Here is a 14673-nt window from a genome sequence, read left to right as displayed (position 1 = left end):
GGTAGACATTAATTTAGTGGTTTAATACCACATGATAATCAATAACACATTCAGACAAGGTGGAGTCTTGAGTTTGGACTTAATTGTTCTGTCTGCATCTCATCAATTTAGAATACATCTGAGAACCTCTCGCTTAATAGGCAGATACTATAGTTGACCAAATAGGCAGCCATGGGTGGGATAAGAAGTGATTCATCTATTGGTGGTTTCTCAGAGTTGTGCACATTAAAAGCAGAGGCTGTATTTCTCAAATGTTTTGGAGGAAACAATAATTAGCATTGTTTTCCATTTTTATGTCATATATTATTTTGATTGTAAACAACTGGAGCCTCAAGGTTTTTCTTTAAGAAGATAAAACCCAACATTTATCTTAATTATACTCTTCTAGAGAATTTATGTGAAGCTTTTGCAAACTAGACAGGAAACAGGTGAACATATCAGTTCCTGTTGTAGGACTTCAATAATACTCAAATCCAAATCACTTGTCAAGGGGGTCACAGCAAATGTACATGTCTATAAGTTAATGAAGACAAACGATTTGAAAAGCAGTAAAATATTAAAACGATCTAATACAAAGATTCTACCTAATTTATTGCATACAAAACACCAAAAGACCCACTCTGACTATCTTTTGGTCTATTTTAAAAGCGTTCCCAGTTTTATTTATGGTGAGGTCATTTTTAGCCAAAATGAAAAAGATCTGTGTCACTTTTTAGGACATAGTTTCTGCAAAATAGCAAAAGTTCATTAGAAATTCGCCTATGAGTTGAGGTAGGACCATTTGCACCCCTCTTCTCATCCCCATTGCTGAGAGATATGTTTACATGCTCTTCCGCTGGTTTAACACCCCTAACCTAACAAAAAACAAAGACTGCATCTAATAGTGGATTCATTCGAATAGAGCTTGTGGCCGCCCAGCGTTTTTTTATTTTCTACATCACAAATCATCTCATTTTTCATCTCTGCTCCTGATTCAAAAATATTTGAATAAAGAAAAATTCAGACATGCAACCTTGAACTTAAATCTTTATATATGTCCTCAATCATCAGAAAAAAAGTCACATGAACATGTTAAAAACACCAAAAATGTGATTTTCATCAGAGTGGGTCATTAGGAAGCATATGGTTTCATGCAAAAATCTCACTTCAGAGTGGACTAAAGTCTGGTGGGTGTGGAAGCTAGACAGTCATTATCATCAAGATTATGAGTCTTTTCAGCAATTGAACAGAAATAAAATAACAAACAGCCGTTTAGACGTAGGATCTTGATTCACTCATGCAAAATACACAACTACTAACTAATGTGGCTCCCTTTAATTGCAACTTTAAAGTGTTCATTTTAATACTATTCATCAGCCTGCAGTGTCTTGGTTGGGATGAATGATGTGACCTGAAGACACACATGTAGAGAGAAGTAGAATAAAAAAAAGAGATGACTAACCTAACCCACCTGAGCTCGGCTCACAGGGATCAATGTCCTCATCATCACTTGGGCACTCAGCTGAAGCCACCAGAAAGTCGTCAGTTGTCTGCAGAGAAAGAGAAGCACAGTGGAACATTAAATCAATGAAGAAAAAAAAAAGTCTCTCAAAACTTCCAATAGTGGCATTTCCAGAGGGCTGGGTTAAGGAGATTGAGGCAGATGGCATAAAAATCACGACGGCTACACTGTCTGGCTGCTGGATTCATCTGTCAACACGGCCACACGCTGCCTGGCACAGCAACAGCTGCTGCACTGCTTTCCAGGCAAAGACATCCTTACAGAAATGAGATCTGATTGAGAAACAGTGGAGGCTGAAGTTCACGGCACAATTGCCAACTCACATGCTCAATTTGTTGTCTTGCAAAATCCTTGAAGGGACTGTTAAGAGCCATCATGAAACGGTGCTGACATTTAGAAGACAACTAACCATAAAAACCGGGGGAAAATGGTACCACACAGTAGAGTCTTTCTTTCATGTTTTTATTCTTTCCTATAAAAGAAATGTTTGTTTTGCAAAAGGAGAAATCAAAGTGAACAAATATCACTGTTGTGTTGCCAAATCCACTTAAAAGCAAATCTGTTTCCCACCTTTTTCAGGGCATTTCCTCACCTGTCAAGCAGAATACATTTCCCAACTTTTGAAAATGGAAAAGGGCAAACAAAACCCTAAAAAAAGCAACTGTAAAACATTACACCGCACTGTTCTTTTATAGTCTTGCCTCAGGGCTTTTGATCAGCTCTGCGTTAAAGGTCATTTCATTTAAGCTTGGCAGCCTCTTCAGGGCCAGGTTAGAATTTTCGTTACGGACTTTTGCTAGGCAGAGCAAGCTGCTTCTATTAATGTACAACATCTGCCCAACTTTTTTTTTTTAATTTAACCCGCAAAAGGGTACTTGATGATACTTCCATTTCATATTCATTCTTGTGCGTGTGGTGAGTGATATAATTTACAGGAAAAAGGGGATGGCATGCACCAGCGCAAAAAATGAGGATGCTGTTATTGAATTTGTCCTTTTGCTTCGATAATGTTGCATCAAAACATCTTTAAGTTAAGTTAGCATAGACTGATCTTTGGGAAATTAAAGATGATGTCATTTAGTTGAACATTCATTTGGCTGGAGCTAATGCAATTTGATTTTTACTGTAACATCATTTGGACATTATAAACATGGGCCAAAATACACTTTACATAATAGACCTGGAAATGATAGATCAAACCTATTAAGTTTGCTGTGGTGGAGGGCTGTTTTTGTTGCATCTGTGAAGCGAGAGGCCCAGGGAAGCCATCCAAATGTAAATTTAATTTGCCGTGCATGAGGCTGATATACAGTGTCGGCCATCCAGATGGCAAAACTGCCGGATCCTGGAGTGCCACATCCATCACTTCTGCCTTGTGATTTGTTTTTCCTGGCAGGAGATCTTGACACTCTCCACTCCCTGGCAGAGGTAAGGGAATCAAGGAATCAATACCACTTCTCTCATTGTCCCACCTTACCACTTTTATTCCCTTTCTCCCATCCCTGCTCTCCTTATCTTAAACTCTATCTTTCATATTTATTTGTGAGTTTGGATGAGGGAGGAGTGTTGTGTGGGTGTACTGGATGGAGGTTTGTTTTCAATAGGATAAAATAAGCAGAGGTGTTCATATTTGCTTCTATCTTTATACAGGTTTACATTTGTTCTATCACGCTTTGTAAATAAAGGCACAAAAAATAAAGCTTTTGTATGTATAAAAAAAATCTGTTTATTTAAGAACTAATTCTGTAAAGACAAAAAACTTTCTCTGTATGTTTAGCCATATATCTATAAATAAATTATTGTGTGGAAAGAGGAAATATTCCAAATAAATATTAGTAATTCTTATGTCCACCATCCTGAATCTTGTAGGATTTGAGGTGGTTGTGACCTGCTGGAAAACTAATAACATTATCAATTCATGGTGTCCTCGCCCAGAGCTTGGCTTCTTCTTTATCCATGACAATTTAATGTGGCCCATGTGCGGGGCTTACTATGCAATTCAGCCACACTGATGAAAAGGGACGGCTGGCTTGGCCTGAGATCCCAAAAAAGAGAGTAAAATATTTGCAATCCTGTTATTTTTAAAGGGAAATCCCCAAAAAAACACCAGGTACCTATTTGATCATCTTGACACTGTGGTGGTTCTGGCGATTCCATTACTAGAGGAGTCCTTATCTAAACGGATTTAGGAAAGACTTTGAAAGAAAGGGAGCTTTCTGAAGTGAACAGTCAGAAAAGATGCCCCAATAAATGCGTTGATAAACACAATCCACCTGTAGTTCACTCTATAAAGCCACTTAAAGCAAAGACTCTGGGTCTGAAAAGCATCATTAATCTAACTGTACTACAGCACTATAGCACAGCTCATTTATCTGCCTCTGTTCTGTGCAGCAGAGAGTTGACGCCTTTGAGAAATTTCAGTGGTAAAACCAAAAGAAAAAAAAAGCCAAAAGGCTTGAAGCTGATGCTGTTTTAAATTCTGCGGGGTTCTCCATTTGTTGGTTTTATTTAAAAAGAAACAAATTAAAGTCAATGTAGGTAAATGTATTAGAGCAATGAAGGTATTGACTGACCTTGGCTCTCACTGATTGAACCATCAAAGAGGATGTGAACCAGGAATATCCAGCCTGACTCAGCCAAAGGGAGGCTGATGCCTTCTTTAGTACTCTCATGCTGGTTTTCGATCTCTGAGGATTGATAATGGTTCTCTATAATGAGATATCACGGCAGAACCACGCTGAGCACTCGCTACGGCTGAGTCAGCGGTCTCATTCGGCTGGATACCCGGTTATCTACAACTCAACAAGCATTCATCTGCTCCCAACCAATACTCTGCCACCTTCCCATGTCCATCGCTAGCCGTAATAGCTACTATACGGAGGTGACAGCTTTACAATGCACTACATTTGTCCCTGAATGTATATGTTCTTCTCTTAATGCTGGACTGTGGGCACAGAAGCAGGAAGGAGCCTCTGTAGTTGGGGGGATGCTGTGTTGCTGCCCCTGTGCTCAGGAGCTAGAGACACCTTCCCTGTGATAACCTGTCTGCACGTCTCCACGGAGAGCCGTTCAGCCTCACATTGTTTTCTCTCTGGTCTAATTTGATGAATGCTCTCTGGCACACAGCACGTCTCTTTGGAGACGGGCTGAAAGTCAGGAGGACACTGAAGGCATCTGAAAGGTTTATCTGAAGCATGCCTCTGCTGTCCTGGTAATGTATTCCACTGAGAACGCTTTTCCTTTTCTCCTGCTTTTGTGTATTTTTTCACTTCGGGAGGCCGTCTCTCCACCCCAATATAAGCACTTATTTAAATAAAATATCTTCCTCCTTACACAGCTAACCAGGAGCAGTAAAGACAAAAACCTACCATACTTTTACATGTTTGGCAAATCCTTTTTTGAACACTAAATTTTCTGAATGAAAATAACTCATTTCTATATTTATTTTAGGGTTGTTTGTTAAATTTCTTGCACATCTTGCATTTCAGAAAAATCTGTTTATTTGAAATGAAAAAAAAATATGTATAACAGTACATTGAATTGATAAATCATGAATAAACACATGATCTTTTTATTATTGTACCTTACAATGCCATGAGGATACCAAGTAGAGACAAAAAAAGATAAAATAAAAGGAAAAAATTTTAATTGGAAAAAAATAACATAAATTAAAAACTGGCATAAAATGACAAAAGGCAACAAAGACACGAAAGGCAGATGAGAAAATAAATATAATTAGTATTTAAAAAAAAAAACAATATGCCACCAATGTTAAATGCCTTTCTAGAAGGTAAGGAAAATGTTTTGTTCCTCTCCTCCTGAATAACAGGAAAAAAAAAGTCCAATTAAAATGTTTTTAAATCCATTAAAAGCTACAATTCCCAAAGCCCTACCCCTTTACATTTGGGTATCATTGAAAAGCCCCTCTGTTACCAAAAGGAGTTAATTCAGTAATATGCAGTGGTTGGAAGATATTCAGATTTCGAAATGTCCTCTATAGAGGACACATTTGCATTGCTAGTGGTCAGGAGGACATACGTTATATATACATTTTAAAACCGTTAAAAACCTTCCAAACCACTACTACTACTACTACTACTACTACTACTACTACTACTACTACTACTACTACTACTACTACTACTACTACTACTAATAATAATAATAATAATAGCAGATTTTAGGGGTGTAATTAACTTAATCAATTGGTAAATTTATATTCCCACAGATGTAAATCGTATTAACTTATACCATTTTAAAATAATCAAAAAAATGAACTAAATCCATTATATTGATAATGAAAGTTGCCATTTGGATTGAGTTATGGTAGGTTTATTTTACTTTACCAAAAAACCACTAAGTGCATCACAGCAGAAAACGATCAAGCCGTCCCTACAGTCCAATGTGTCGAAACACTGTGCATTCTGCAAAGACATGTGACCATACAGTTGTTAGAATACTCCATTTATTTTGATGAGAAAAACAGCAGTGGGATGAACTTTAAGAGACTAAAATGTGAACGGATTAGCCATTAATGATTGTTTACTTGTTTGTACACATTTTTAAATAACTCTTGATTACCTTGCAAGAAATACAAGGAATCTGGAAAACTTCACCTGCACAGTTCAGTATCCAGGTATATGTCTGAGTCAAACTGGTGGAAGTTTTGGCTAAAGATGTCCTAAATCCATTCTAGGACGAAATGAACCAATATCGACTATGAATCGTCAGCCACAAATTATGATATGAATCTAATTGCTGTTAAAATGAATTGCTACACCCCAAATAATTTGCCGATATGTAAATATTTCAGTTAGTTTTGGATCTTTAAAAATCTTCACAAATGTCATAAAACTGGATTAAGCACAAATGTCATTGTATTCAAAACTACATCTGTACTTTACTTACTCACGCACATCAACACTTAGGTATAAGCTAACACTAGAGCTAACAAACTGCACTCCTATTTTTGCCCACACACAAACTGCCATTAACCCCAAAAAGCAGAGGGATCAGTTTGTTCCTGCTCAGAAGATGTGCCATTATTTCTCATGCTGACACCTATTTGCACTGATAGCAGCCTGCGAGGGCCCATATCTGACCAGAGTTGCAGTGTGCACAACAGACTAATTGGGAGGAGTTTGTTGTCCTAAGCCTCAGTGTTGCAACAACACATCATTAGTAAGCCAGCGAGAGAGGCAGAGCGAGGCAGTGAATTTGGGTTCACAGTTAAACATGGGATGAAAAATGCCTGCCTCTTTCACACACAGGAACAAAGTTAAAGGCGCTGTTTTACAAAACCACCGTCTATAATAACCAAACGCTGGCTGACACCACCCATACATGCTCAAAGTCTTCAGCTACGGCAGCAAGTACACTGCAGCAGCTCTCATCCAAAAGGCTCATGACATCCAAGTATCTAACTTAGCACCCTGGAACTAGGTCGATGCTGATGAATAATTTAGTCCCAGATGCTCAATAAATTCCAACTGAATAATGAAGGCGTGTGGGCCTCTTAGACTGAGTTCAGCTCAGAGTATTGCCTGGCCTTCGCCCACACTCTTCATACTGCTGGCCTGCCAAGCTGTCAGCACAGTGTGGATACAGATACGGGCTCGTAAAGCTGTAAAACAATAAGATGCCACAACCGGTTTCAACACCACAGTGAGGTGGACATCCAGCATGGAGGCATTTGTAGAAGCACATCATGTTTAACCCATGACATTATTATTTTGTTGAATTCTGCTGTTGATCGCTGCTAACATGAAACTGAGGTTTTTTTTTTTTATTATTTGATCACTGATTTAGATGTACTCAAGATATAAGCAAAGTGTATCAATAGAGATCAAACGTCTGTATCAGAAATGTCAATACGACATTATCATTATCATTATTTTGCTATTGATAAAAACAATAAATAACATAAAATTGCAAGGAAGAAAATAAGACATTTTTTGAAAACATGACTCTTTTAACTTTCTTAAGATTCAGCTTTTGCAGTGAAATGACTTTCACTGACCAGGATTTTTAGACAGTTTTATTCATTCTGATTGTTTTACTTCCTATCTGGATCATGCTAAAAATGGGAAAGTGGATTAAAAAGCATAAGGCCCAATTATTATATATAATATGGCTGTATCAAAGTGTACCGCTGAACTGCAATGAGAGAACAATGCAGAACTCTGGCATCGCCATCAAAAATCAACCCCTTCTAAAAGTTTTTAGACAAGGCGTTTCTTTTGGCCAGACAGGTTATGCTCTGGAGAACAGATCACAGTAAAATTATTTTTTTTCTCCCTAGTAAATGATGGTTCTGATGCTACAGAGATGCTACAAACTGCATTAGAGGATTATAGCAACTTGAGCTCTTTTTTACATGAAAGGTGCTATATAAATAAAATTCATTTGAATTTGATTATTTTTTCTGAAAAAGATGTGTAACATTTCTTGCCATTTAATGGGCCATGCACAAGTGTCTTGCACAAATCTAATGTAAAAGCGATAACACGACCACACTGAATGCTTGTATTTGAGGTTTTTCTTAAAACAAACTAATTCAGTTCCTACATCCAAATCTTTTCACAGTGGTAACGACTAAAGATGCATAATAAAGCACAACCGCAACAACGTCATAGGAGTGTGTTCTATGGCTCACCAGAGGATTCCTTTATTAAAAGGGACATTCTTGCATTGTAAATATTCATGAGTTATGACTTTATGAGCATATGCGGCCCATGCGACATAATGGACAGGTGTTTGTACTTTATGGTTATATGACACAGTCTTTCTTGGGAGAAAAGGCTTTGCTTTATATAAAATGAAGCAGCTGTGGCAGAGTTGACCTCAGGCTGAGTATCACAGTGTCATTTAAAAAAAAAAAAGTGCTCTGAGGCTCTCTATCTCCTCCCCTGGTACCAGTATGTTTCTGTCTTGCAATACATCTTTCTGAGGGCTTACGTCGCTGCACCCCAGACGGTCTAACAAGGAGCTGTTAGACTGCTTCCTACCTGGTAAACTAACAGCAGATGTCGTGAAGGCAAAGTTTCTGCAGGAAATGTGCATTCCCCTAGCATGTAGAAGGAACAGGAAATAAAGATCTATAAAGCTTTTTGGAAAAAGACCAGTGGATGCATGACTAAAACTTGAAGGGTTGCTTTCAGAATAACCTCTAAATTTCTCGCTGTTGAAAAGACTAAGAGGAATAAAAAGGATTTTGCTTGTGCAACAACTAACTTTTTTTTTTAACTTGTAAAATGCATTTGAAGGAGTACTTCGGAAAATGATGCAGATTTGAGGTAATTGCACAGCGAAATAACTGCACAATACACTATGTTCAGTGAAGACTTTTCTCTGAGAGCTTGGACGGCGTAGGAGGAAGGATCAAGTCCATTTCCCAGTCAGCGCCTGCGTCACACTGTCAATCTGTCCATAACTTAGTCAGAGTGAGCCATGTGGATGTGCTGCCTAATGCATCCACCCAGACAACCCAAGCCATTCTGCTCAGCGTATGATGAGCAGCAGATATTTTGATTTCAGATTTAGCCCAGAGCTAATTATTTATTACTGGGGATGTATAAATAATGTGCACACAATATGGAAGAGTGCTTGTGTTCCCCCCACAGTGCACAGTGAGTGCTGTGACATGGTTTTGGTGCTTCTAGCACATTGCACAAGACAAGGGTGAATGAATTTTGTTAGCTACATGCTCTAAATGTTAAAAATCAGAGCATGATATTCATAATGCACTATCTGCTTGCATCTACCGCCTACGCCCCCCCTCCCGTCTCACTCTCTCTCCCTCCCCTTCCTTCTCGCTCCTGCAAGAGAAGATACACAACCCCATGGATGCTTGTAGCATGTTCGGCTTGGTCTCTCCCTTATCCATGCATTTCCACTTTTATGATAAACAAAATCTGCTCAATTAAAAAGGCACAACAAATACCACAGAAAGGACTATAATCATAAATGCTTACTAGCCTAATGCAGACAAAATATTTGTCATTCTGAAGAAAAAGTATGGCTCAATCCACAAAGACAGTGTCATTCTTTACGCTTACGTTCCTTTCTCTGCAACTCTAACTAAAAATATACAAAACCCGAGCATGTGCTGTGAACAAAAAGGGAAGAGAGAAAAACATGTTAAGCCTGGCCACAAATCACTGTCTTCCTGACTTTACTTGCATCTTGACATGTAGTCCCAGTCCTTCTTGAGGTGACAGGTACAAATTTGTCATCCTAACACAGATGCCATCATTGCTGAGATGCATGTATGCAGGCCTTATTCCCAAGTGTAAACATGACATGAGCAAGGAGGGAGGGCAGCGTTGCCCTACAACCACAGACCAGGTCGAACGGAGCTCAAACAGAACATCATCACACCCAGACTTTTGTCCTTCACTATGACAGTTTTTAAGACTTTAAAGTTCCACTCTTCTCGTCTTCTGATCTATTTTCAATGTGTACCCAGTGGTCTTTTAACTATGATTATGCTGTTTCTAAGCAATACAAAAAAAAAAAAAAACTGGACATAGTTTCTGCAGAGCAGCTTTACATCACTAGAAATTTCCCTTTAAGTTGTTGGCGGGACCATTGGAGGAGGGCAACCCCACCCCCCCTTCCTGTCCTTGTTGCTCAGAGCTCGCTTGTGGCCCACCCAGAGTATTATCTACATCCGAAACCTAAATGTTTTCGTCTGCTCCCGATTCACAACGTGTAAAATGTAGGAACCATTAAAGTGTGAAAGAGATTTTCCCTTAGCCCATAACTGTCAAAGTGGAAGCCAAAAAATCAGACGCCAACTTCAGCCTTGTCTGACTTTTAGGGTGTGACGAATAAATGGAATAACAAATAATATATTTTAATAAATCTGGGATTTTCAAAAATATAATAATAATAAAGGTGAATCCACCCATTGAGCAACTTTTTAGCAGCATCCTGATTACATTAGACAGCCGGTTACAGTATATATGCATTATTATTATTGTTTTTTTGGTATGTCACAAAAACTGTCACAACAATTCCATATTTGGAGTAAAGACTCCTGGTTTTTGTCTGTTAAATGAAGCTTTCATTTATTTTGAAGTCAACGGCTCTTCTTCTGTTTCCTCACTGGCTCTTTTCTGGAAAAAGAAACTTTCCAAATGCGTTGGTTTTTTGTTAACTTTGCTAGCTTGAAAGTTTCAATTAAGCAGTCTGCGTAGTCGCTTTAAGAAAGAAGTGAGAGAGAATTTTGACATGTGACCGCTTGGTCACAAAAATGTCAAAGTGGTGGAGAGACTCCAGTAGTTTTCCAAAATACTTCCAAAAACGTTTTCCAGAATCGGATTATAGAGAAAATGGAAAAAATTTAGGTCATGTTTTTTTGGTGGCCCGGTACTAACTGTCCCATGGACCGGTTCCAGTCCAAAGTCCAGAGGTTGGAGACCACAGCTCTACAAAGCCGAGCCTAAATCATTTTCATATCAAACAAAACTCAAACACTTTCAATTTAATTTTTTTAATCTTCTCAAACAGGTTTAGGTGTTAATACTTTGATTAATTGTCAACATTTCATTTTTATTTTTGACATTAAGTGAAAAACAGATAAACCTTCCATGTCGGAGAAGTTTTTTTTTTTCTTTTTCGGATCAACTTAAATCGATAAAATCAGACACCATCTCCTGGCATTTATAAATGGTAGGAATTGGACTAACCTACATTCATTTTGTAGTTCTCATTACTCTTATCTTTCAATGATTACTGCGGTTAACCAACATAAGGTGCTTAGTGACAGACTGCATTCATATTTCTTGTTTTCTACCAAATGCAGTGAACCTAAACAAAAGGAAAAGGAACCGCTCGTCTTGTAATCTTGCTGACAAGCAGAAAAAACAAAAATAAATAAATAAACTGTTTCTGAGCTGGTCGTGCTGCAAGCATAAAGACACTTTTGGAATCACACGCCAGTATGTGGATTTCACTTTCTAAGCCCTTGAGAAAATTATTTTTAAAAATGGAGAGAGCTCAGCACAGCTCAGCGAGCTGCTGGCAAACAGCTCCTGTTCATGAATGCAGTGTATAAACCAGCTCATCACTAAATGTTGCAGGTGGGAGAAAACCACTGTTGGACAAATTGAATCTTATGTTCAGCACTTAAGACTCTATTGTATTTCAAAAAATCCCAACAGCAAATGTCCTGGGAGCCAACAGTGTGTTATATGAATGCATGAATCACAGCATAAAGCTGTCTGAAAATATTTACAAAACAGCTGCAGGAACATTACCTCTTTCTTGTATCGTTCTCCTCATCCTGACAGAATCAACAGTCCCAGCTCGTTTGGTGTCACACACCAGCATCCTGTCTGTGCGCACTACTGCCAAGGTGAAAAGGACCGGCCAATCACATGGACCCTACATGCACTTTGGAAAGCATCTCTGTAGTGGTCTCTGGTGACGCTGAGATGATTGATATGGTCTGTCGCAAGGGGTGAACACCACAGGCCTGGGGGCACCGGAGGTCTACTCAGTTCCTACCTTTGCCATCTGTCAGCACCGGGTGGGCACCAAACCATGCAGTGGGTCTGGGGCAGCACACCCCAGGATCACCTCAAATGACACCTCGATTCAGGAACGAGGTGAGGAGGTCAGCAGGACGGACTCGAGCAGCAGAGAAAAAAACGTTTCATGCTTTGAAGGAATGACTTCTCTTCATCTGAATTTTCCATCTGGCCCATTTTGTTTAAGCAAGAACACAAAAAGGTAATGAACATCGTAAAGGTTCAAACTACCCAACTCAGCTGTCAGTTAGCTGAGATGTTGGATTGCTGTTATTTTGGGTGGGGGGAGGTTAGGATTTGTAGCAGTATGTTGGTCAATCCCACACATCTGCAATGCAGGAGAAATCTTATCCCGAGCATGTTTTTTTTTTTCCCTTGAATAATTGAAAACACAACAACTGTGCAGGGCTCGGCACTAAAACGAAACAACTGTGGGGTAATTTGGTCTCATATTGTAAATGATATAAGATGACTGTACCTTTGGTGATTAATCTTTTGGCCTGTTAATGTGCGCTGCCGTTTGCCTCATTAGTTACCTTTGATTTTGCTGTGCCTGATGCCTCTTTTGGTTGCCGAGCACTGATTTGGAAACAGGATAACTAGCTTTTTGTAAGATGAAACCCAACACTCTTTACTAAAGTGATAAACAATTCCTAATGCAGTGATGACACAAAATGTTTTTTAAAAACTGGTACATTTCTGTTATTTTCCATTCAGCTACAGCCTGTCAAGCAGTAACAATGCAAAACAATGCCAATAGTATTCCGTAAAGATTGCAGAGCAAAATGAAAAATTTCCTTCAGATTATTTTTAAACTTCATTCAGGTACGTGAGGATAAAAAGTCTGATATGCAGGACGTGTTTTTGAAGTTGTAGGCGTTAAGATAAATGCAATCAAAGTATATCTGCTGTGCATTTTATTCTGAAAGTCCACACATCTCGGGGACCCACTGAATCCCTTCAGAGGTCACGGGGTTGCTGGAACCGACCCAGCTAGCATTGTCAGTCTAATGCAGGGCTACACAACCACACTCACATGCACACAGCTATAGGGGCAATTTAGAGGTTTCCTAAAATTATGAAGACAAATCATACCATGTTAGGATGTGGAATAGCTTCAACACACTTTTAAAATGGGAATCCAGTAATCCAGTCCATCTGGGGATTTTGGTAGCAGTTTGAAATAGACAATGAAACAGCTAGTTTAACCTTAACCCTTTTTGAGCTTTTGTTTTCCACTTTAAAATTAGCTTTATTGATTTATTTTTGAAACCATTTCTTTGTGGCAATGCTTGATTTCAATCTTTTTAAAGCACTAGCCTCTTTTTTTTACATATGTATTTATAAATATATTCCACAATGAATCTGAAACTTTACAAAACACTCAAGTCTGAGTGGTAAATTTTGTCTTTTTTTTTTAACTGCAAAAAAAATATTTTTCATTAATTCCATGCAGAATTGTTAAAATATATGTGCTTTTTCATTTCAAATGATGACTAGCAAGTCATTGCGCCAGTTGTCTTTTCCTGACTTTGGGGGAAAAAAACTTTTGACTTGAATCTTTTGTAAAAAGGATTGTCAAAAGCCAAAGCATTAAAGAGGCAAATCTTAGACTGATCAGACTGAGACAAATCTCAGAAAAAACTAGAAGGTTAGACGAGAAAATATCAAAAGAGGCTTACAATCAATTCTGTGCAGGAGTTTGAGCTGCAGGATGTGGGGAATAAACACTGAATAATAATTCTTACTAAAAAAGGCTTTTAGGTAGAATTAAGGAATGAATAGCTGTGGTGATAATTGGGGAGAAAAGTTGCAGTTTTAGTTAGTATAAGAAACCAAATTGTTAAGGATTTTGTGTCTCAGATTAACTTGACACTAACTTTATCACACTGCTGGTGAACAGAAAAAAAGAGAGCTGGATTCCTCATGAAACTAACGTCCAAACAACCTTCATGCTCAGGCCGGTGGTTTGTAGGATTTAGCATCATATTAGTTTTTATGAGACACTCTAACTTAATGCTGGATAATACAAATGATTGCAGCTGTCCTGCTTAATGACGGTGCTGCTGGAAGAAATTTAAAGAGAAATTGTTCTGCTTCGCATCCGCTGTAGGATTGCTTCATACACATATACGGCTTTCAAGGTTTGTTTACAAAAAGTAACTCGATTTCTTGTTTATTTTTAGACAAAGTTAAGTGACCCAGTTTTAAAGGTATAAGTTAATCGGCAGCATAGAAAAAGCAGGAATTTCTGGCTCTTTTTGTTTTTTACTTTTGTTTGGAATGCATCCATTTATCTTTGACTTTTAAAGAGTGTTGAAAGCTATGGTTCATGGCGCGCTTACAATCCCACACTGGCTTTTATTCGTAGCACAGATTTAGATAACTTGCAAAGAAGGAGGTAAGAAAAAACAGTCATGCAGCCACTCAGGGTTTTAAGCAACTGGCTAAAGATCTTTTGTTACCTCTGAAATACAGGGATGCAAGGTTTTGACCTCCCCATCATGGATGAAGATAAACACCCACTGAGAACTCGTTCGGCCTGACCTCATCCATACGTGACTGCAAATGAAATGACCAACACAATGTGCTTTGAATGCCCCTCACTTTCACTGAACAGCCATTACACACCCCAGT

The 14673-nt window shown here is 38.5% G+C and overlaps 1 protein-coding gene across 39 annotated transcripts in view; it reads right to left on the bottom strand.

Moving 5' to 3' along the window:
* The window catches only part of nrxn1 (neurexin 1), a 261829-nt gene that overhangs the window by 20603 nt on the left and 226553 nt on the right, over positions 1–14673 (bottom strand). For 28 of the 39 annotated variants that reach the window (XM_023963299.1, XM_023963319.1, XM_023963309.1 and 25 more), the window contains one exon: positions 1442–1529. In XM_023963299.1, coding sequence (XP_023819067.1) covers positions 1442–1529 — 88 coding nt within the window. The remainder of the gene's footprint in view (positions 1–1441; positions 1530–14673) is intronic. The other 11 variants (XM_023963303.1, XM_023963311.1, XM_023963324.1 and 8 more) reach the window with 1 other exon arrangement.

The sequence above is a fragment of the Oryzias latipes genome, chromosome 15, assembly GCF_002234675.1.
Source record: "Oryzias latipes chromosome 15, ASM223467v1".
Classification (NCBI taxonomy): Eukaryota; Metazoa; Chordata; class Actinopteri; order Beloniformes; family Adrianichthyidae; genus Oryzias; species Oryzias latipes.
Note: the sequence above shows the minus strand (reverse complement) of the source record. Positions and strands in the feature narration are given on the sequence as shown.